The sequence below is a fragment of the Pteropus vampyrus genome, unplaced genomic scaffold (assembly GCF_000151845.1).
Source record: "Pteropus vampyrus isolate Shadow unplaced genomic scaffold, Pvam_2.0 Scaffold140, whole genome shotgun sequence".
Taxonomy (NCBI): domain Eukaryota; kingdom Metazoa; phylum Chordata; class Mammalia; order Chiroptera; family Pteropodidae; genus Pteropus; species Pteropus vampyrus.
This window is the reverse complement of record NW_011888921.1, coordinates 3,871,623-3,895,141: the sequence shown is the minus strand read 5'-3', so window position 1 is coordinate 3,895,141 and position 23,519 is coordinate 3,871,623. Positions and strand designations below refer to the sequence as shown.

The window sequence follows — 23,519 nt, the reverse complement described above, 5'->3', positions numbered from 1 at the left end:
AGCAGGCTGGCATTTCTAGGTAGAGACAATACTTAACTTGGGAGCCATTTCTTCTCTAACTCTCTGACTTGCAACTCGAAATATTATAACTGACGACTGAGACTCTAGATCAGCTCACGAAAGTCTATCAGCATAAAGTGTGGCTGAGTTAAGAACCCTGTGGGTTGTCAGCACTTAGAACACAGCGTGGCACAAGGTAAGCGATAGGGAGGTGTTTGTTGACTGAATGAATAACCCATGGTTCTGGTGGTAATAACACAGTCTTTCCTGGTGAACTCACCAATAGATTCGGAATCACTTTGTCATAGTGTTACATCTTTGGAGGAAAGTATTCCACTGTGTGATGAGAGAGGAGCTCAGCATCTCCAGGAACATGCCTCATCTTCTTCCTCATCCCCACCTCACCCTTCTCAGCTCAGATGGAGGCTGCAGTCACTCAGCATGCAGGCTGATGGAACGGAACAGCTATTAGAAATGTGTTTTTCTGAACATGCCCTCCCCCATATACAGCCTCTGTGATCATAGTCAAGTGTTGCAAAGAAAGAAGGGAAGCTGGTAACTCAGGAAGCAGTTCTTATTCCTAGAGACTCTGGGAGGAGTTCACCCTTGACTTTGACTGGGAGTTAGTATAGGTATGGGATGTTCCTGAGTGAGGGGTTTGTCAGTTGGAGAATATAAAGCCTATCCCTCTATCGACTTTCATTAAAGAAAAGTCATAAACCAAATCTGAGTTTTCAATCTAGAAGGGACCACTGCCTGTCTACCCCTCTCCTTTTTAAAAATGAGCACACTGAGTATCGGAATGGTAAAGTGGTAAGGAGGGTTGTCACTGGGGAGAGTCTTTGCACTTTTTATAACAGTTTTCAATAATCTGTTTCTTTCTGTCTTCCGTTTTCAGTTTTTCTCCTCTTTTACTTGGTATTTGTTCATTGTCTCCTAGCCCTTGTTTTGTGTCTTCTTCTACTGTACACGCTTGTTTCTGAGGCTGGGAGAACCACAGATACAGGGGAGGGAACTCTCAGGGATGGTTGGTCACTTGATGTCTCTGCTTTGCAGCCGAAGAGGACCCCAAAGAGCCAGAGGCATTCTTGGAGCTGGAGGAAGAGGCAGAGGAGGCCCCGGCTAGCAGTGAGTTTGCCTCCCCACAGGGGACCTTCGGGATAAAGAAAGATATGCGAGGGTGACAGGGGAGGGGGCAGCCATACCAGCGGCAACAGGCTTAGGTCTAAGCCAGACAGATCCCAAACCCAGCACCTGGAGGTGCTAAGAGGGGCTCATTGGACTCTGGGTCCTGGATGGAAAGAAGCCTGGGGGCCTCAGCAGCTTGGAGTGGGGAGTCGGCAGGAAGCAGAGCCTGAGGCCTGCAGAGAGGCCGGAGAGGGAAGTGGAAGAGATCTTATTTTTAGAGTGGGAAGATTATAAAAACAACAGGACAGAAAATAGAGTTCGGAATCAGAAAGAACTTCCTGAGTGTGAAGGGTGTGCACCAGTGAAGCTTGTTTGTTTTGCTTCCCTTGAGATCTTGAATAGGAGTAAGGACAGCCAGGCCGAGTGAGGAACTAGCTGGGATGGAGCGACCTCTAGAGGTCTTCCCAGCACACAACTCTCCCTGTTCTCTCAGACTTGTACTCAGCACCCAACTCCTGCCGGGGCCGCTGCCACGAAGGCTTCCACAGGCACCACCCATGCCACTGCAATGCCCGCTGCCCAGAGTTTGGGAACTGCTGCAAGGATTTTGAGAGCCAATGTGGCCACGGTCAGTCTCCTACTCCTTTTACCATAGCCCCAGGGACAGAGGGACTCCCTAGAGCAATAGTTCTCCAAGTGGGGTGCCTGGACTGGCAGCATCAGCATCATCTGGGAATTTATTAGAAATAGAAACTCTAGGGCTTTACCCTGAACCAGTTGAATCAGAAACTCTGGGGGTGGGGCCCACCATCTGTTTTAACAAGTCCTCCAGGTGATTCTGATGCATGCCAAAGTTTGAGAACCTTCCTAAAGGAAGGGAGCAGTGTGGACATTCTGTGGGCAATGCCATGTGCTGATTTTAATGATCCTTTAGGCTTGAGGCCCTTGCCCTCTGGCCACTAGGGTGCCTGACTGCAGCCCCTCTCTCTTCCTACCAGCTTCTGGATGGTGCCCAGAAGGGGATGCACACAGACAGTTGCTTCCCCCTGGCCTCCCTCTGGCTCTGAGACACCCCTCCCCCAATTCCTCTTAGAGGGCTTTTCCCGCAGCAGTGATGCCATAACCAAGGCAGAGCTGCAGGGCATCTCTGAGAAGATCTACAGGGCAGACATCAACAAAGCCCAGAAGGAAGACATCGTTCTCAACAGCCAAAACCGCATCTCGCCCTCCGAGACCAGGGACCAAGTGGACCACTGCCCAGAGCCGTGAGTTCCCTTCCTTCCTCTTTCCTGCAAAGTCTCTCTCCCAAGTTTGCTTCTTTTGATGACTCAGCTCTCTTCTCTTCCAGGCAGGCAGGATCAAAGGGAGAGAAAAAAATAGGTCTCCAGAGACAAATAAAGCCATTTTAAGGGACTGTGGGTATTCAGTCAGGAGGGTTTCTGTGATTGGCCAGGCTGAGAACAGAACTAACCTTCTTAGAGCTGAAGTGTAAGAAGAGAGCGACCTCATGCATGACCTTCAAGAGTATATCCACTCTGATCCTAAACCCAACCATCAGTGGCCCGCCCTGGTCCATCTGCCAGATCCTGGAGGGGTTTCTGCTCCAACTTTAGGCCTCTCACTGGGCTTCTCTCCGCCTCCCCAGGCTCTTCACATATGTCAATGAAAAGCTGTTTTCCAAGCCGACCTATGCAGCCTTCATCAACCTCCTCAACAATTACCAGCGGGCAACGGGCCGTGGGGAGCACTTCAGTGCCCAGCAGCTGGCTGAACAGGATACCTTTCTCAGAGAGGTCATGAAGACGGCAGTCATGAAGGAACTCTACGGCTTCCTCCATCACCAGAGTAAGCCGCCCTTCCTAGGCCTCACGAGGCAGTGCTGAGGACTCAAGTCTGTCTGCAGGAAAGCCAGGCACCCCTGGGGGCTCCACGATATGGGTGGGGAAGTTAAGAGTGAGGGCAGTGCTGAAGGCTGGTGTACACTTGAGAAAGGGGGGCAGAGAGGAGCCCAGAGAGATCATGGACCAAGCAGGAGCTGAGGAATTCTCTGCTTTGGAAGTCACCCCATCTTTTGATTTTTTTCTCAGCTGCCTTGTTTATGCCCTAACTCACTGCTTCAGTCTCAGGGTCCTCTGCAGGGCTGAGTGCCACCCCACTCCACACAAGGCACTTGTCAGCCATTTCAGCTGACCCTAGTGTCAACACCACTTTCCAGGCTCGGAGAATCCCTGATTCTGCTCCCTCCTCCTGCTCGAAGTCCGGGAAAGAGGTTGGCTCATTCCACATTTTCACTGTGTAAACAGCAACAGAAAATCAACAAAGGCTCAGAGGGGGAAGTTCTAGCAAGGAGCGTTCTGGTTGGAGTGGCTCCAGATAGAGATACATTAAAATCAGACCAAAAAAGGTTGGTTGAGGCCAAGTGACTTCTTGGCATGGGTAGTGTTTGTTAGAGTCCTGAAGATTCCTTTCCTGAGCTCTAGGCAGCTAAGCTTTGCCTCAGGGGTGGCTCTGTCCAGGTCTTCTCTCCTTGGCTGTGGGATTGCCTCTACTCATGGCTGCTGCATTCCATCTGTGTTTCTCTGCTAAGAGTTTAGTAACACGCTCTGTTTTTAGGTAAAGCCAGAAGCACCGAGGCATCCTTGTGAGGAGGATGCAGTCCTGCGCTGCCCCCTGGTGTTCTCTTTGTAGTAAACGCGAGAGACCCTTGGTCAAGACTGAGCCCTTGGACTTGTCAAATGAGAAAAATGGAGGCCCAAACAGGCTAGATTACTTCTCAGAGGCCACAAAGGAAGTCGTAAGCAGGGCCAGGCTGGAACTCAGGGTTTCGATACCAAGGCCAAGCTGTTCCATTACTCACCCTGTCTTCACCCCTCTCTCTGTCCAAACTCCACTTGTCCTTAAAGTTATACTTCATATCCCACCACATTTAAAAAGCTGCACTTGACCTGGCTCACGGCTTGCTTTTGGCTTCCTTTCAGAGGTCAGAGGCTTAGGGTATAGGCCCAAATAGCCTTGGACCAGAGACACCTGTTTTGACTCCATACTCTGCCACTTACTAGTGGTGCCACCCTGGGCAAGTTATGTTACCTGAGTCTTAACTGTGAAATGGGGTCATGGAGGATTAATGCATGTAAATCACTCAGTGGAAAGCCTGGCACTGAGTAAGTGGTAGCCATTCAGACTGTGAAACCATTCTTAGTTATTTCGTGTATATTTAGTCTTGCTTCCAACTGTGTTTTAAGTCCTCAAAAGGAAATATGTCTGGTTTCTCTTTTGTATCCTCCACACACAATTCTGGGCAGTAAACAGTCAATATTTAATGGCTCCCTAATTTAGATCCCCACCCCTGACCTTTCCTTTGGGTCCCCACTGCCTTTTCAACATCTCTACCTATCTAATAGGCACCATTTCAGAACTTAGTATAAAGAGAACTCATGGTTTCTGCCTCTTCCTCAGTCTTCCCCATCTCACAAATGACACCGCAATTCATCCAGTTGCTCAAGTCAGAAGTTTGGGAGTTATATTTGATTCTTCTCTTTACCTCACTGTTCCCCACCCCCATTTCCTCACCAGTAACATCTATCACTTCCACCTTCAAAATCTATCCCTGATTTGCCTGCTTCTCACCCGCTCTTCATGGCTGCCACTGAAGTCTAAGCTACCACCACTTGTGAATTAGCCTCAAAACTGGTCTCTCTGCTGCTTATATGCCCCGTTGACCTTTTTACACACACAATCAGAGTGATCTTTTAAAAACAGAGCTCCTAGATCATAATTTCCCTGCTTAAAACCCTTCAGTGGCTCTCCCACCACCAAGAAGCAATAGAGTCATTAGGAGATCGGTCTCTGAGCTAGATTGTGTGGGCTCAAGTGTTGTCTTTACTCTTATTGTGTAATCTTTTATGAGTTACATAACCTTTGTTTGCCTCAGTTCCCTCATCTCTAAATTGGGGATAATTAGTACCAACCTGATGTGAAGTTTCGATCTGAGAAATGAAAGCACTTAAAACATTGCCAGGCACACAGAACATACTCAGTAAATCGAAAATACTTTTTTGTTATTATTACTGTTTGACTGAGATCCAACCCTCTTGCCATAGCTTATGTGATCTGGCCACTGCCTATTTCTCCAACCTCCTCTCCTACCACCCTCCCCTCTCGCTCACTCTGCTGCAGCCACATTGACTTTCTTTCAGCTCTTTGAACACCAACTCAAGTCATTCTGGAGCCTTTGCACTTGCTATTCCCTCTACGTGGAAGAATCTTTGCCCCAGATCTTTGCAAGGCCGGCTCCTTATCCTTTAGGTTTCTGACTCGTACTACCTCCTCAGGGAGACCTTTCTGATCTTCCTTTCTAGAAGAGCCCTCTACCCCCACCCCCACCTCGAGTCATCACAGAATAATCTGCTTTATTTTCTTCATAGTACTCTTCTGAAATCATATTGTTTACTTATTACTTATTTGTTGATTATTCATTTCTTCCACTGGACTATAAAGACAGGGATCTTATCTCTCTGGTTCTCTGCTGAATTCTCAGACTTTAGATCTGGGCCTAGCACAAAACAGATTCCCCATAGATAACTATTGAACAAACAACTGAATATATTTGTTGGTTGAACCCATGTATCTCTTGACATGCTGGAGCAGGTGGCCCTTCTTTGCCTCCCAGAATCTAGCCTTGCCTTCCCCTCTCCTAAGTCCTCTGTGTTCCTCCCCCCAGACCGCTACAGCTCAGAACAAGAGTTCGTCAATGACTTGAAGAACATGTGGTTTGGGCTCTATTCAAGAGGCAATGAAGAGGGGGACTCAAGTGGCTTTGAACACGTCTTCTCAGGTGGGATCACTCTGCTTGGAAAGAAAGAGTTGGAGAGGTGAAGAGAGGTGACTTCCTTCAGAAGCAGGGTGTCATCGGACATTGATGAATACGCAGCCACACCAACTACTGGGGAGGGACATATCTACTCTCAGGCCAAGAGGGAAGGATTGAGGAATAATCTCTCTGGAGTATCTAAGGGAGAAAGATGACCAGATACTGGGGCTCCCAAGGGCACACGTAGGAAGGAAGGTGTGTTTAGGGCCATGGCTGTCTACCTCTAAATGGTCCTCAGCTTCCAGGTCTTGGTCAGAGGCTTCCCAAGGGGGCCTTCATCTTTCTCCCACTGCCCCATCCCATAAAGCTCCCATCAAGTCTGGCTTGCTCCTGGAGAAATGGATGAGAGGAGTACTTCAAATTGGTAACCAGGGTCAGCTGGGAAGAGGAATTCTCACGAAGGGATTAAACCCAAATGGGGGCCCTCCTGAGGTGAGAGTTAGGGATGCGAGAGACTCTGGGAAGTCGGAGCAAGAGGCTGAGTAGGTGAACGATCTAGGAGTCAGAGACTCGAGACGGGGGGACAGCCGTGGCATGGGAGAGGGGAAAGGGATCATCCATCTTGGACTCTTTATTATAGGTGAAGTCAAAAAAGGCAAGGTCACTGGCTTCCATAACTGGATCCGCTTCTACATGCAAGAGAAGGAGGGCCTGGTTGACTATTACAGTCACATCTATGATGGACCTGTGAGTACCGAGTGCTGATCCCAAGGGCTGGAAAAGCCTGTTAGTACCCGGACTTCCTCCCCTCATTCCACATTCCAAACTGTCAGACTTGTCTGTCATCTGACCCTCACTGGCAGCCTAATAGGGATTGTGAATATGTCTTCCCCATCTGCTGGACAGCAAGTTTAGCCAGCCAGGATGCTGGGATTCCCTTCCAAATAGTGAAGGCTCCACAACTACAGGGCAAAGAGGCAGCAGGCACCATCTCTGGATGAGGGGGTGAGGGCAGGGGACGATTATCGGAGGAAAGAACCAAAGACATGCAATTACCTCCTGCCTGAATTTCCTTAGAATGGGGTGTCAGCTGGAAGTTTCAGTTTGGCTAGTCTGAATTAAACTCTTTATATTTTATAAAAAAGAAACTTTTGCTGCCTGTACCAGGAAATAATTTGGAGGCAATAAATGATTCTTCTCTTTCACATGTCAGGGCCGCAGGGAACGGTTGTGTACCTGCTCCCCAGGCATTTGTCATATGGATGCCGACTCTGGCCTCCCTGGGATATGTGCTCTGGCAGCTCCAGACAGAGGATCTGAGTGGGGCTTACACACCATAGCAGGGCAGACTTTTACTCTGTTGATTTAAAGAATCCAGCCTCCCCAGAAAGCTCACTTAGGCCCCTTATGGGCCCTCAACTAAGCCTGGCTGACTGCTGCCATTTGCCACCCCTCAGTCTGCTTCCACTCTGTGGCATTCACCAGACCCCCTTTCTCTCCACAGTGGGAGTCTTACCCCGATGTATTAGCCATGCAGTTCAACTGGGATGGCTACTATAAAGAAGTGGGCTCAGCCTTCATCGGTAGCAGCCCCGAGTTTGAGTTTGCACTCTACTCCCTGTGCTTCATCGCCAGGCCAGGCAAACCGTGAGTACTGGGCCAGCCAGGCCTGGGGAGAAGGCTGGGGCTGCAGGCTGTCCTCAGCCAGGACCATCAGGAGACCTGGATTCCGCTACTCGGTGGCTCAGAGGGCATGGACAAATCACCACTCCGGGCCTCAGTTTTCTCAGTTGGGAAATGAAGCTGTTAGATTAGACTGATGGCTGCCACTCTTCATCTGAGCAGCAGAACCTTATGCAAGACTTTTAAACATAAGACAGTGAGAAATGGAGTTGCCCTGGCACTCTGAGCCTCCTAATTGCCTCCCCCCACCCCCTCGAAGCCGGTTGAGGGAATTCTAGAGCCCCAAAGAGGACAGTTGAAACCACTGGGCCTCGTGTTCTCTAGCACTTGAGGACTCTAGGTCCTGCTACTTCTGAAAGCCTAAGCGGACATTTAAATTCTGGAGATTCAGCTCTAGAATCTGGGATTTTAGAATACTGCTCTGGGAAAGATGAGGAGTGGTGTTCTTAAAGAAGATAGAAAGTGAAGCATAGATTTTGAGAGGGCTCCCTGCACTCCAGGGGAGCTGGAGGCAGTGGCTGAAGCAAGCTATGGCCGTTAGAGGCCTTTTAAGTCACGGTGGAGCCCTTCTGCATAGGCCTTCACCTTTCCTGCCTGGGGACAGAGGCAAGGTGAAGCAGGTCCCTATGATTTGATGATTTTTCTTCACAGGTGCCAGTTAAGCCTGGGTGGACATCCCTTGGCCATCCAGACCTATACCTGGGACAAGTCCACCTACGGAAATGGCAAGAAGTACATTGCCACAGCCTACGTGGTGTCTTCTACCCGATAGAGCTTGGAGCCAGAAGGGGGCATGAAGGCAGTGAGAGCTCTTTTAGGACTGAGGTGCTTTCGGCTCTGGACTGGAGTGGGGAGGAGACTGTGAGGGGTTCCCAAATCCAGAAATACCCATATGGGAAAGAGAGAAAAGATACAAATTAGAAAAATGCAGAGAAACAGTCAAATCTTCGTCTCCAGCGTTTTGGAAACAGCATTCAGAGAAGCTGGGGCCCTCGATAGCTCTTTCTCTTGATGTGAGCTGGAACCGCGAACAAGTCCTTGACCTCTTCAGGCCTCATATTTCCATTTAATGTAAAGGGAAGGGGTTTGCCCTCTTTCTTGTTTTGGGGGTTGGTGAGAGGGCAAACCTGATGATTATTACTGTGAAAGTGTTATCAATTGTTCTTAGGAAGAACGGCTGATAGAAATTCAAGATTACTATAATGGCTGTTATTGTACACAGCTCTGCAAACTGTAATTCAACCCTTCGTTGAGGCCCCCTATGTTGGGGCCTCAACGAAGACATGGAAATCATGGTCATTTCTAGGGTCAGATCCTCTCAGAACAGGGTGTGGAAGAACTTGAATGCTGGATGGAGAGGATAACAGGTTGGTGCAGTGAGTGGTCTAGGGGTGGAGTCAATTTCTCCTGGCCTGAGGGTTTTTCAGCCAGTTCAGTAACTGCATCAAGAATCTTGCTGCTTATATTTAGTGCAGTTACAGAGCTGTATTTTGATCCCAAATCGTTTGTGTAAGTTCTCTCATAGGAGGAAGATTTTGCATTTGAAGAAGAAAGGGGCTTATAGCTTTATGTCATTAACATAATTATTTTAAGACTTATCGAGCAGCTATAATTTGCATAAACTCTAGAATGGAAGACCAGAGAGACTGGATTTCAACTCCAATTATGCATTTCTTCCCTAACCCCACTGGAATCAGATGCTGTCCCATAGAGCCAGGCTTGAACTACAGTTCAGAGGGTTCGAGTCTCCAATTAAAATCATTTAAGAAAATTTGAAATGTGTCTCTTTTTTATAATTGCTCCCTTTCAACTGTCTGTCTCTCTTTTCCCTGAAGTAGGGCTGAGAGTGATGCTTCTTGCTTTACTGTCTCTTCAGGATGGCCTGGAGAATGTGCTATCTTGATGAAGTCCCTGAGGACTCTTACCAAGTCTCTCTAGCTAAGATGGGAAGAGAATTCTTCTTGGTGGACTTGTAATGTACACGGCAGAAGGAGTGTACTTCTGGCTTCTGATTCCGCATTTAAGGAGCTTGGAAGTCATCACTCCATCCTAACAAATAAAAAACTGAACATACTGAAAAACCAGTATTGGATCCATAAAAGAGGAGAGGATACAGACAAACCTCTGTCCTCAAGATTGGAAAGACAGGCAAATATAGGGAGACAAAACTTACTAGAGCAGAGGCTCTGGAGAGGATACCAGTGCTGGGGTATGAACAGCTGAACTATAATTGACAAATTGCTGGAGGCTCAGTGCAGATGGCCTTGAAAGTTAAAAACTTTAGGGGACCCAGTCATATGGGCCCCCACAATATTGTGAGATTTACCTACAAGAGTTCAATCAGGTTCCCATACTAAATGTTTGAGAAAAATTGCTTCAAGCTCTGGCACAGCCAGGAGAAAAGAAACCATTTAAAAAATCCTCCAGAGCACTCAGCACTCCATCCTTCCTAACAAAGCCTGTCCTCAGGGGTAACTAGTCAACCAGAACCTAACCTGCTGGGGTATTATCAGAGCCTAACTCACCTGGGGATGGAAAATACCCAACTCCAGCCCACGTTAGCCATCTGTCCCATCTATGGGACAGAAACACCTATGAAACTCATAGTCCAGAGGCATAGGCTCAGTAAAAGACTGAGGCCTAATTATAGGACTATAAAATGCTTTTCCGCCTCCCACACCTTACGACCACATTACTACAGGCCTATTTATAGCACTTCCTTTTACCGGTACATCATGTTTGGCTATCAGGAAAAACATACAAAGCATACCTAAAGGCAAAACATACAGTTTGAAGAGAAAGAGCAAATATTAGAACCAGACATGGCAAGAATGTTGGAATTATCAGACTGGGAACTTAAAATACCTATGATTAATGTGCTAAGGGCTCTAATGGGTAAAATAAAATAGCATGCAAGAACAAATGGGCAATGTAAACAGAAATATGGAAATCCTAAGAAAGAACCAAAAAGAAATGCTAGAGATTAAAAAAAAAACAAAACCCCACTGTAAACGAAATGAAGAATGCCTTTGATGGATTTATTAGTAGACTGGACATAGCTGAGGAAAGAGTCTCTGAGCCGGAGAATATATCAATACAACCTTATTATTACGTGACTTGAGAGAGAAAGGAAAGAAGATTCACCCAAGAGTCTATTACGTTTTACTGGAACAGCCAGCTGGCTCCCTTCTCAACCAATTCTGCCAGAATTAATTTTAAAAAATAGTTGCTTTTGTTAAGAACATTTAAAATCAGTGTATCTTAAAAATTTTTATTACTAATTGTAAAACACAAAACACTCTTAGTCAGTTATCTATCCTATTAACACACAAAAAAAACCCCAAAAGAATCATTCCATTAGTAAATATTTTTAATGACACTTAATAATTGGATTACTGTAACTTTAAAATACAAAGATACCAAATAATTACACAGTGAGAAAGATGTGCTAATGATATGACCTTGTAAGGGAGGATTCCAGGGTGGTTTTTCATGGAGTACTATCTGAACTAGTGGTTTCCAGTCTCAACTGCACAACTGTATCCTATACTTTAAAAAATCATGATGCCCAGGCTGCACTGATTAAATCAAAATCTCTGGGTGTGGGACCTAGAAATTATTATTATTATTTTTAAACTCCCTAGGTGATTCCAAAGTTGAGCCAAGCTTGAGAGCCACAGATCTGGATTTTTGGGCTAATGTTTGAGATCATAGAGCTGTTTCAAATTGGAAAGTTTTATTTGTTTCTGTTCGTTTTCGTGGACTTTAAAAATTATGTTTGTTTTACAATTTTAGGGTTGTCATACAAATGAAAAAAATAAAGCTCACTCATACAGGAAGCAGAAACAAGAAATGTTAAAAGCTTCATATTCTTTCAGCTTTGTAAATCAGGGCACATCCAAAGACAAACCTTAATACTCACACACGTTTTAGAAAGACTCAAAGATAGACACTTAGAAAAGGAAAGAGTTTACTTGCAAAAAGGTGCTAGGGAGCCACACTGAAGAACTAGTTTGTCAAATATACGTACTTAAGGGGGAAAAAAAACCCTGAAAAATTGCCAGAGTTTGTATAGTCTGTTCTTGGTAGAGAAACAGTAAATTTCTCACATGATTATCATACTAAAGTCGTGATATATCCAGGAAGGCAAATATTAAGGTTAAAATTATTTGAAGGAAGTCCAAAGAAATATTCAAGGCACTACTATTTTGGGAATCAGAACAAGTCAGGAAGACCCTGCCAAGTTTGGGTTATCGTCTGTGAAATTTAGTTATATTGGAAGCAGGCAACGCATCAGATTTCGCTTTAACACACCTGTCAATTCTCTGAGCTGTTTCGACCGGGAGAAAGACGACGGATTGTATCTGACCTTCTGCGCACGCTCCGCTTGGGCTCCAGGGGGCGGGGCGAGGGCACGCGGGGACTTGTGGGAAAGTCCACGAAGGCGGGGTCCGGCGTGAGTCGCTGCGAGCGGGACGCTGCGGAGGTGCGGGAGGTAACGGCTGGTGAGGTGAGATCGGCTTGCCGTTATTGCCCAAGAGGCCTTTTAGGGTCGCTTGGCGGGGAAGCAGGTGCAGCGGTGGGACCCAGGTGAGGCGGAGAGGGCGAGGGCGGCAGCGGGGGCGGCAGCGGGGGCGCGGCCGTGTCCTGCGTAGCGGCGTATCGGGGAGCGCGCTCCATTAGGGGCTCTTTCCGCGCCGCCCTGGCCTGGACGTTCTGCTTTGCTGAGAGTCCCTCCACCCCGGTTGCCCGGGCATTGGGCTTTTGCGGTGGTCAGTACCGCTGATCCACCCTTCCGAGAAGACTGTGGTGGGGCCCGCCCCCTTTTGGCGTGGGTGCGTAGTGCTCGCCTAGATGTTGGGTATGAAAGTGATATCCCCAAACGCTGGAAGTTTCTGGTTGTCTGCCTGGACCTCAGCCCCGTCGCAGGATCCATGGGAGTGGTTGGGCCTGCAGCAGTAGCAGAGATGGTGTGCGAAAGGTAAAAGGTTTTGACCTCGTACTGCATCTCAGTGTTTTGCTGCGCTTTTATTCATATTTTTGAGTCCCCAGCAGGGACGCATTTTTTTTAAACGAGATATACATATGTAATCAAACATAGGCACTGCCTGAAAGAAGCTTAAACAATTTAGTTTCGGAGGCTAGGCTGGGGGTTAGACCTATCTGCATTTGTAACCGTCTCTTCCTCCATCTAGAGGAATCCCTTTTCTAATCATTCCTGTCCTACCTTCCTGTCCCCTTGAAGATTTGAATCCTCTCTCACCTTTTGAGGACCTTCCTCTTCCTTTTTCCTAGACCTATATATTCTTTTATCATGTTTCTTGCTGGGGCTCTCCAGCAGACTGTAGTCGTGTACTGCTTAAGGATGAAGATACATTCTGAGAAATGCGTTATTAGGCGATTCGTAGTTGTGTGAACATTGTAGAGTGTACTTACACAAATTTACATGGTGTAGCCTACTACACACATATATTGTACAGCCTATTCCTAGGCTACAAGCCTGTACAACATGTTACCGTACAAAACTACTTAGATTAAATCAAGCACAAAAGAAAATAATGCAATGAAGAGACTTCAGTAAACATGAGACGTATGAGACTGTAGCGGGTGTAACATCAAACTTTTTAAGAAGTAGAAAGAGTACACTGAAATAACGCCAAAAAGTGTAGTGAATACATAAACCACTAACATGGTCATTTTTTTAATCATTATCAAGTACCATGTATTGTATGTAATTGTGTATGCTCAACTTTTATATGACTGTCAGTGGAGTAGGTTTGTTTACACCAGCATCACCGCAAACACGTGAGTTATGAATGTGTTACAAGGGCTATGTTGTCACTAGGCAATAGGACTTTTTCAGCTCCTTTATAATCTAATGGGACCATGGCTGTATGTGTGGTTCATCATTGACCAAATGTGGTTATGCAGCACTTGAGCAATCTTATATTATCAAAATCTTATTAAAAGTATGTTAATCCTTGTATAATCATCTCATTTACTCTGCTCATTTTATTTCTCTTTTTAAAAATCCCATTAAAACTCTCAATAATATTTATATGACTAAATATAATGCACTTTCTTTCCCCTGTATGCCTTCTGTGACATTTGGCACTGCTAACTTCTCCCATGTTCTTGAACTCTTGAAAATACTCTTCTGTGACAGTGCTCTCCAAGTTTTCCTCTCAGCTCCCCAGACTCTACTGCCTAGTTTTCCTATGTCGTCTCTTCCTTGGTTTGTTCCCTAAATATTAGTGTTCTCTGGGATCTCCCCCCTCCATACTCACAGTGATTAAACATCCAAATCCCATGATTGTAGCTTCCACCTTTATGCTAGTGACACCCAAATGTATATCTCTGGCCTTCTGTAACTACCTACTGGATATGTCCCGATGTCCCATAAGCACTTAAATTCAGCATATCCCAAACTGAAATATCTGTCTTCTCACTTATCCTCTAATCCTGAAAGCTCTTTTTCTTTTAAAACTGCAATTCCTGACTCATAATGGCACCACTAATCTTATCAGGCTTCCAAACAAGAAATCTAAAATACTAAGTCCTTCTTTGCACCCCAGTTCCTCAGCCTAATCAATCATCATGTCCCTTTTATTTTATTACCTTAATATTTTCATGTAGCTTTCAGGTTATAGGTTCGACCTCACGGCTTGCCATTTCAAGATCTGTTCCATTTCTACCTTGTTGACCTTCTCTTCCGTCCTTCTCCATCATAGTCCCTCATTCTGCCTGACCACTCCTCCATGTAAATCACTTGGCTGGCCCCTTTAGAAACAGGCTAAAGTTTCAGCACCTCCGAGGCCTCTTTTCTTGAGCCCACACCCTACCATCTGATTGATGCCTGTCCTTTGCGTCAGTCCCATAGCATCTGTATGTATCTCTAGCACAGTGGTTCTCAGTCAGAGGTTATTATACCTCCCAGGGGCCATTTAATAATGTCTGGAGACATTTGCAGTAGTCATAGCCTGGAGGAGAGGTGGTAGTACTGGTACCTAGTTCGTAGGGGCCAGCGATGTTGCCAGCCATCCTCCAATGTGCAGGACAGCCCCGCTACAATAAAAAATTATCTAGCCCACAATGTCAATAGTCCCAAGGTTGAGAAACCCTGCCTAGCATAATATTTTGTTATTCAGTGTTTGATTGTTTTGTTTTCTTCTCCATTAGATGAGGGACTTTGTCTTACTAGTTTTTGCATCCCTAAATCTTGATACAGGACCTGTCACATAGCAGAAGTTTAATAAATGTTGAAAGAAAAAGGAAAAAAGGAGGTAATTAGGATAAATTTATAAACTCTAGAGATGAGCAGCCAGTCTAGCTACTTGCTAGTTTCAGTGATTCCTGCCTCATTGCCTTTCATTCATATTTCATTGTGGGGATGCCCAAACTTGTTTATTTTTTCATTTGTTCAGCAAACATTGATTGATTCATTTTTAAAATAATATATTGACATTTTCTTTCTTCAACATCACTTTAGGCCCTCTTCTATCAATGTATGATGGCCATTTATGAAAAGGTGAAAAGCCGTTATTTAGCTAGGTTTCAAAAAATAAAACCAAGTAATTCTATTTAATTCTTGTCAGAGGTTGATTGGTCAAAACTCTGCAGGCCATAATGACTTCAACAAATAAAGCAATTGAATTACAACTACAAGTGAAACAAAATGCAGAAGAATTACAAGACTTTATGAGAGATTTAGAAAACTGGGAAAAAGATATTAAACAAAAGGATATGGAACTGAGAAGACAGAATGGTGTTCCTGAAGAGGTAAACGTCTTAATTGAATGCCTTAATTAAATTCCTACTTCAGAATCGAGCAAAAAACTATTTATTTTAAAATAAAGCACCTTTTAAAATGGTTTGTGAAAATATTGTCAACCTTTGAAAATTTCTGTTTTTTAAAGTCTTCGTAATAATCGTATTAACTGTATTAAGACATTTTAAGGTTAGTGAATAGTTACTGAAAAAAAGACCATGTGATAATTTTTAAGGTAAATGAATAGCATCGTAAAGTATGTAGGTGTGTGTATATGTATATCTATATCTATATATATATCTCATGTATAACATAATCGTGTATAACATATTACATATATATATCATGTGTAACATAATTATATATTTAATTACATTAACATACACCATTGCCATAAAAATGTAGATAGTGTCTGAGTTTAATCAAACATTTTTTAAAGACAGTGTCTTTAAACATTTACAGCTCTTTCATGTAATGATGTGGAGGCTGTTCACTTTGCCATTGAACTGCTAATTTGTTGTACTAAGCTGAAGTTCAGATAGTTTTTGAAGAAAATTTAGGATTGCAAATTAAGTGTATAATTAAAATTTCTAAGTAATATTTTTCTTGTGACTAAACAATGTCCAACATTTATCAAAGGATGAATTAAACTTTTCAAGCATAAATTATGGTGGTAAATTGATATTTTTAAGCACTTGAAAATTAAATTTAAAAATATTTCTTGACGTATAATTTAGTGAGAATTTTAAACATTACTAGTTACACAAAAGTAACGGTAGTGCTCAAAACATGTTGTCTTTTTCTTTTACTCTCTAGAATTTGCCTCCTATTCGAAATAAGAATTTTAGGAAAAAGAAGAAAGGCAAAGCTAAAGAGTCTGCTAAAAAAACCAAAGATGAAAACACAAAAAACAGGATAAAATCTTATGATTATGAGGCATGGGCAAAACTTGATGTGGTAAGTTAATCTAGTTATGTGCTTCTTATATTTGAGTAAAATTGTCTTTGTATTAGCTAAGAGTCATGGATTAAAGGAAAAATAATGTAGAGTTCTTACACCCTGTTTCTTTGTCTTACAGACTGTCTTATGTGGAATAAAAATTTAATTACATAGCTCTTCAATTAACCAGATTTTTTTCCCTCCAGTCTTCTTTCAGTGAATAGTGACTAAAACAGCCAGGATTCTTATTTTTCCTGTTTTCTCTTTATGCAGAAATAGCACATAGAGATCTACTGTACTGTTCACCCAGTTTCCTCCAGTGGTTACGTCTTAAGTATAGTATAGTATCAAAACCAGGAAATCGACATTGGTACAATGTATATCTAATTCTGTTCCATTTTATCACATGAATAGGTTTGGGTAAGCACTATTGCAGTGAAGATACAGAAGTATTGCACATCATAAAGATCTCTCTTGTGTTATAGTTAAACCCACCTCCCTCCTCCCCACCATCTCTAACCCCTAAACATCCAGAATTCTAAGATAGTAATACTCCCAGAAAAGAACGACTCTGCCAGTACCCCTTTTATAGACTGAAGGACCTGTCAAATACTAGTAAAAAGAGAATGCCTTTGTGTCTCTTCTTAGGGCTGGGGCTACATGACAATAAAAGCAAGTCTAGATCTTAGGAAGGTGGGCCTCACCCTTTTAGACCAGGGATTGCAAAAATGTGTACATGTTTTCCATCTCCCACACATGACACACAGTCTACTGGAGAATTATCAGTACTCAACCTTGGCACCCTCTACCCAGTGCTCCAGGCAGCCACTGTCAAGTCAACCTATGAAAGGGAACCTTTTGGCCAGCCTTATTCTAGAGTCTGACCCACTTTAAGGGTTGGTTGATTTGGTTAGGTTGATATGGAATATGCATTCCCTTTTAGTCTTTTAAAAAGTGTTTTTTACGTAATATTTGATTCATAGAAAAGAGCATGTGGAGATACATGTTCTAAAGCATAATAAAATGAATATGTGAACCCACCATCTAACTTAAAGAGAATTTATCCAGTCCTGTTGAAGCTGCCAGTGTGCTCCTTCTCTTTCCCATCTTTTCTCTCTTCTACCCCCAGAGGTAACTGCTATTTATTTTCTTTGCACTTTTGTTTTATATTTTAATTAAAGTATAATGTACATACAGTAAAATCCAAAAATCTTAAGTGTACAGCCGCCTGGATATTTACTCATGTATATACCTGAGAAACCGCCAGCCAGATCAAGATACAGAACATTTCTAGCATCTCACAAGCTTCCCTTCTCAGTTGATAACCTCCCAAAGGTAGCCACTATTGTAGATCAGTTTTGCCAGTTTTGGAATTTCAAATAAATATATAGGATACACTGTTTTGTGTTTGACCTCTTTTGTTAGCATCGTCTGAGGTCGATTCGTATTGTCAATGGCAGTCGTTCTTTTTCATTGCTGATAAGCATTCCATTGTGTGACTGTATCACAATTTGTGTATCCATTCTACTAACATATATTTGGGTTATTTCCAGTTTTCGACTATTATGAATAAACCTTCTGTGAACATTTTTGTACATGTCTTTTGATGAATATAAGCACCGGGGATGGTATTTGCTGGGTCATAGTTTATATATACAATTAGGTTTAGAAGATACTGCCAAATGGTTTTCCAAATTAGTTGTGTTTTTCTTAATGAAACCAAGGCTAATTGACTCAAGAGAGCTGGCACTATTATTTAAGTAGTTTGCCATCTGTTTCAGTATTGTTCCAATGTAAGAGAAATGTGGTTTGGAGTCTTGAATTTATTGCTGTTGGAAATGATACTTTTTGAAAATGACTTATTTTTTGCTGAGAATTATATAGTCTGTTGTCATTTTACCCCTTTTTATATTTCCTTTTCATAAGTCAGTATCTTCTTTATAATGCTTTTTCCTGAAAGGCACCATCTCAGATGACTTCTTAGAGAAATGCTTTCTACAGTCACTCACTCGTTCAACAGATAACAGTTGAACTACTGCTTTGTGTTGCCAATGCCATCATGATTGTACTACATTGCTTTACCTTGTCATTTTAGTGTATCTATACAAGATACAGGCGTTTACTTACCATTTCCATTCTAGTCCAGATCTGAGCAGCTATTTTAGTACTTTGCTGCCATTAGTTTTCTACACATGTCAGCATAACAGAGTGGGACATTCTTGGCTTTAATGTTGGTAGGCTGGTGGATTTTGTAGAATCCTCACGCTAAAACACATAGCTAAATTTCAGTTCATCTTTTAATGTTCATTCAATGAAACAGCATAGATTTTGTTTTGTTTTTTAATTTATCAACAATATGTTTTTTCTTACATGAATTATTTAAAATAATATTTTGTTACTTGCAAAATAAAAAAGGAGTTTGTTTACATAATGATTAAAATTTTTGTTTAAACAAACTTCAATGAAAAAAATAAACTTTAATGAATTAGTCAATAGAGTCTTTGATTGAGGCAGCTATATTTTGGAATACACTGAGACAGTATAACATAGTCATTGAGAGCTTTCTGGAGGAGACAGACCACCTGGGTTCAAATCCTGACTCAGCCACTTACTGAGTGGCCTTGAATGAGTTAACTAACTACTGAGTTTCAGTTCATGCAACTGAAAATCATGGGTAATTACACCTACCTTATAGCTTCTTATGAGAATCAGGAGTTAATTGTGCTTTTCAAGCACCTTTTGTTGTTTTAAAAACAAAATTTTAGAAGAAAACCCTTTCTTTGCTATTGGTTGCTATAACATTAGTTTGGGGTTATTTGCAAACTTTATGTCAAAACATAATACTTCACTGCTAATAGTTGGTGATTTAGGGGTGGTTTGTAGACTTGACTGAGTTTACTTTTTGAGTTCAAAGTTAGAATCTTTAAGTGGTTTGGATCTTGGTTTTCTAAACAAGGGTACCTCTTTCTTTGGATATAATCTTTAAAATGAGAGGTTATTTGGGTTGCTATTATAGGACTTTAGGTCCATAGATCATAACTTAAGTTCTGTTGACTGTACTCTTTTTATATGTCTTTTTTTTTTTTTTTAATGGTCAAATAACTGTGAGCATCGTTCTCCTACTTGTGATTTCAGGAAAGTATCCTTGATGAGCTTGACAAAGAAGAGAGTACTCATGATTCTTTATCTCAAGAATCAGAATCGGAAGAAGATGGAATTCATGTAGATTCACAAAAGGCTCTTGCTCTAAAAGAAAAGGTATTCTTTAGGTTAGCTTTAGTTTCCCTCAGGTAGGCAGGATATATAGAAAATCATGTGGATCCCAAGATTTCTTCAACATAATTTAGGGGGTGTTCACACTAAGTTGTTATTGGCTATATCCCAATCGGGAGGCAGTATAGCATAATGGTAGGGAATATGTGCTCAGAAACCCGATTGCCTGGGTTCAGATCCTGTGACAAATTCTTTAAATTGCCTGTACTCAGTTTTCTCAGCTGTAAAATATGATTATTACTAAACCTCGATGGGTTATTCTGACTATTAAATATTAAATGAATTATTATATGTAAAGTGCTTGGACCATATAGAGAGTAGTTCCAGGGTTTTAGTAATAGACTGAAGTAACTTAAAAATCAGCATATGATTCTCGACATGAATATTATATTTCACCCCTCCATATCACAGGCCATCATCCATGGTTACTTTTTGGAATGTTCAGCATCTCCCTGAGGAAGATATAAAACTAGATGTATTGCTTTTTAGATTGAACTTCATCTTGATGGCTTTTTCTGGGTTACATTTCTGTGAGTTGTTATTGTCAATAATAAGTACATAATGCTAAGTGTTTCACTCATTTTTCTGCCAGGACTCTTGGATTATGACTATACTGTGAATTTCAGCACTTGTAAAAAGACCGTTTTTGCTCCATTCTCGTTTGTTTCCTGTTAGCCTTGATCACACAGCTAATGAATTAGAATGAGATGGATAATAGTGAAAAAAAAAAAAAGGCTCTAGAATTCTGTGCCAGTATGTCTGACTTGTATGCTTTTTTCAGGGCAATAAGTACTTCAAACAAGGAAAATATGATGAAGCAATTGAATGCTACACCAAAGGCATGAATGCCGATCCATATAATCCTGTGTTACCAACAAACAGAGCATCAGCATATTTTAGAATGAAAAAGTAAGGAATTTCCATAATGTGTGTGAATGTTTCATGTGTATATGGAGACTGATATTTTAAAAAAACTTTCATGATAAAAATGTGTGGGAATGATTGAAAAAATTTTCCATTTCTTTTCAACTGTAAATTCTTATAGCTCACCCGCCTCTTATTGAGTTATTTAAGCCATTTTAAACATTCAGGTGCTCAAACCATGCCCTCTATAGCTTACTTTACTAAGGTACTCTCCAAAAATTGAATAATGGTATTCTTTAGCTAATTCACAAAAGAAAAAAAGCTGGGTAAAAAATTTTAGAAATTAATTTCCCTCCATTATTTTGAAAAATCATTTATCCATTATTTAACCTAGAGAACTTTTATTATAGTGAACTTAAAGTATATCCCAACATTTGTTTATCTTTAAATCATATTGACTCTTTAAATACATACTTCCTATTGAAGAACATAAGTGGTCTTATCATAAGCAAGGAACTGACCTATCATAAGAATTTTTATTTTATTTTTTTATTTTATTATTTATTATTATTTATGCCTATAGCACCTGGTCTTCCTAGGTGGTCTCCTATCCAAGTACTAAGCAGGCCTGACCCTGCTTAGCTTCCGAAATCAGACATTGGCCTTGTTCAGGGTGGCATGGCTGTAGACCATGGACCATAGCTTCACTGAGGCGAGAACCCAGGACCCTTCTGCGTGTAAAGCAGACATGCTAACCGCTACACTATGGAACCACGTCCTCATAAGAGTTTTTAAAAAGACATGCCACCAAGGAAGGCATTCGTACTGTTTTAATTATTATTTGGAAATATGAATTACATTGGTTTTTGGGTTTTTACTATTTTAAATAGCATATTTTTTGGTCTTTGGAATTTATGTGTTAATATCCTGACAAATTAGGGAATATTTACATTTTGTAACATTCGATATTTAGTATATGTAAGTGATGAAGAGTAATTTTAAATAATCTCACACGAACCGACCACCCAACTTAAGAATCAGAACATTATTATTTTAGAGGCTACCTTGATACTTCTTTCCCTGACCTGACTCTTTTCCCTCCCAGTTAACCACTATCTTGCCTTGAATATTTATCATTCTTTACATAAAAAAGTTTATATATGTACCCCTAAATAGTATATTGTATAATTTTGCTTATTTTTGAACTTTAAAAGTATATCATACTGAATGTAGTCTTATATTTCTCTAATTATTATATTTCTTAGATTCGCCATGTTTTGCATATAGCTATAGATCTCTGATTTTCACTGTTATTTACAATTTCTTTTTAGGAATATACCATTATATATGCATTCTCCTGTTGCTGGATTGTTGGTTGATTTTTCCTCTCCTTCTTTTCCTTCCCCCGCTCCTCCCTACTCTCTCATTACCTCCCACTCTCCTTCGTTATTTAAAAACATTAATACTATGAACACTTGTACATGTTTCTTGGTGCTGGCTTGTAAGGTGTGCACATTGTTTAAATGGTGACGACCAGTTTTTGTAAAGGTAGCTATACAAGTTTACATTCTCACTAGCAGTGTATAGAATTCCTGTTCTGTATCTTTACCAACACTGGTATAATTGGGCTTCTTAATTATTTTCAGTCTGGAGGGAATAAAATGGTAATTCATTGTGGTCTTAATTTGCATTTCCTCAATTTCCAATGAGGCTGAGCATCATCTTATGGGTTTATTCACCATTTGTATTTTCTGTGAAATGCTTGTTTTGTCTTTTGGCCATTTTTCTGTTAGACTGTTTTGCTGTTAATTTTTAAGAGTTCTTTATTCTAGATAACTAATCCTTTAGTGTTTGTTTATAATTATCTTAATTGTAGCTTCTTTCCTTTCTTTATGGAGTCTTGATAAACAAATTTTTAATTTTAACATTTCAATTTATTTTTAAAATAATGTTAGCACTTTAAAAAATGATTTATTAAAATAGTTTCCTTCCCTGAACTTACAGTAGTAGTCTCCTATATTTTCTTCTAAAAGTTGTTTTACTTTTCACATTTCAGTCTTTTTATATATGATGAAGGTAGAATTCCGGTTTCATATCTTTTCATATGAATATCCCAATTGTTCCAGTCCTATTAGTTGAACATCCATGCTTTTCTCATGGATCAGCGCCACCATTGTCATTTGTCAGGTTTGCATGGATTTCTTTATCATCTCTCTATTCTTTACATTGATCTGTTGCCTGTTCCATTCCACACTATCTTTAATTGTTATAGCATTATAATTGCTGAGTCTTGATATTTGGCATATGGCATGTTCTCTTTATTTTTCAGGAATGTCTTAGGTATTCTTGGACTTGTTTATCAATATAAATTTTAGAATCATCTTGTCAAATTCCATGAAAAATTCTGTTGGATTTTGATTATAGTTGGATTTGTAGATCAGTTTGGAGAGAATTATATTGTTATGTTTTTGTGCCTTGTTATAGGTAAACGTGAAATATTTCCACTTAAGTCTTTAATGTCTTTGAAGGACAGTCTTGCAGTTTTCTGCATATGGATCTTATACAGCTTTTGTTAGATTTATTTTTTGTCGCTAATAAAGCAGTCACCTTGCTTAAGTTTCATTATTTCTAACAATATTTCTAGATTGTTTCATCTGGGAATGTCGATTTTGTTCCTTCCTTTCCAGTCTTCAGTATTTCTTATGGAACTGCATTGGCCAGGATCGGTCATACAATGCTGAGAAAAAGCAATGATAGTATGCATTGTTGTTCCTTGATTTAAGGAGACTGTTACTTACATCTCACCATAAAAAATTGTTGCTGTTAGTACGCTTAACTAAAATAAAAGAAGGTGGGTTACATGCCTTCAGTTGGGAAATTAATCCCACTCAAATTCTGAAGTGTTGATTTAACAAATGATTTTTATTAATTTCACTTTATTTTAATTTTTTTAATTGTAGATTTGCTGTTGCTGAGTCTGATTGTAATTTAGCAATTGCCTTAAATAGAAGTTATACAAAGGCTTATGCAAGACGAGGTGCTGCTCGGTTTGCT

The 23,519-nt window shown here is 41.2% G+C and overlaps 2 protein-coding genes across 3 annotated transcripts in view; both read left to right on the top strand.

Annotated features, from left to right (window-relative positions):
• The window catches only part of ENDOU (endonuclease, poly(U) specific), a 14,381-nt gene extending 5,890 nt beyond the window's left edge, over positions 1-8,491 (top strand). Inside the window, exons 2-9 of one of the 2 annotated variants that reach the window (XM_011368200.1) lie at positions 1,063-1,128; positions 1,622-1,756; positions 2,222-2,393; positions 2,774-2,973; positions 5,849-5,962; positions 6,579-6,685; positions 7,443-7,585; positions 8,273-8,422. In XM_011368200.1, the coding sequence (XP_011366502.1) occupies positions 1,063-1,128; positions 1,622-1,756; positions 2,222-2,393; positions 2,774-2,973; positions 5,849-5,962; positions 6,579-6,685; positions 7,443-7,585; positions 8,273-8,393 (1,058 nt within the window). In that variant the 3' untranslated portion in view covers positions 8,394-8,422. Of the gene's footprint in view, positions 1-1,062; positions 1,129-1,621; positions 1,757-2,221; positions 2,394-2,773; positions 2,974-5,848; positions 5,963-6,578; positions 6,686-7,442; positions 7,586-8,272 lie in introns of both variants that reach the window. The other variant, XM_011368201.2, reaches the window with a different exon arrangement.
• Positions 8,492-12,054: 3,563 nt separating this feature from the next.
• Positions 12,055-23,519, top strand: part of RPAP3 (RNA polymerase II associated protein 3) — a 32,002-nt gene continuing 20,537 nt past the window's right edge. The window contains exons 1-5 of the mRNA XM_011368338.2: positions 12,055-12,211; positions 15,217-15,400; positions 16,206-16,346; positions 19,464-19,586; positions 20,383-20,510. Of these exons, the coding sequence (XP_011366640.1) occupies positions 15,248-15,400; positions 16,206-16,346; positions 19,464-19,586; positions 20,383-20,510 (545 nt within the window). The 5' untranslated portion in view covers positions 12,055-12,211; positions 15,217-15,247. The remainder of the gene's footprint in view (positions 12,212-15,216; positions 15,401-16,205; positions 16,347-19,463; positions 19,587-20,382; positions 20,511-23,519) is intronic.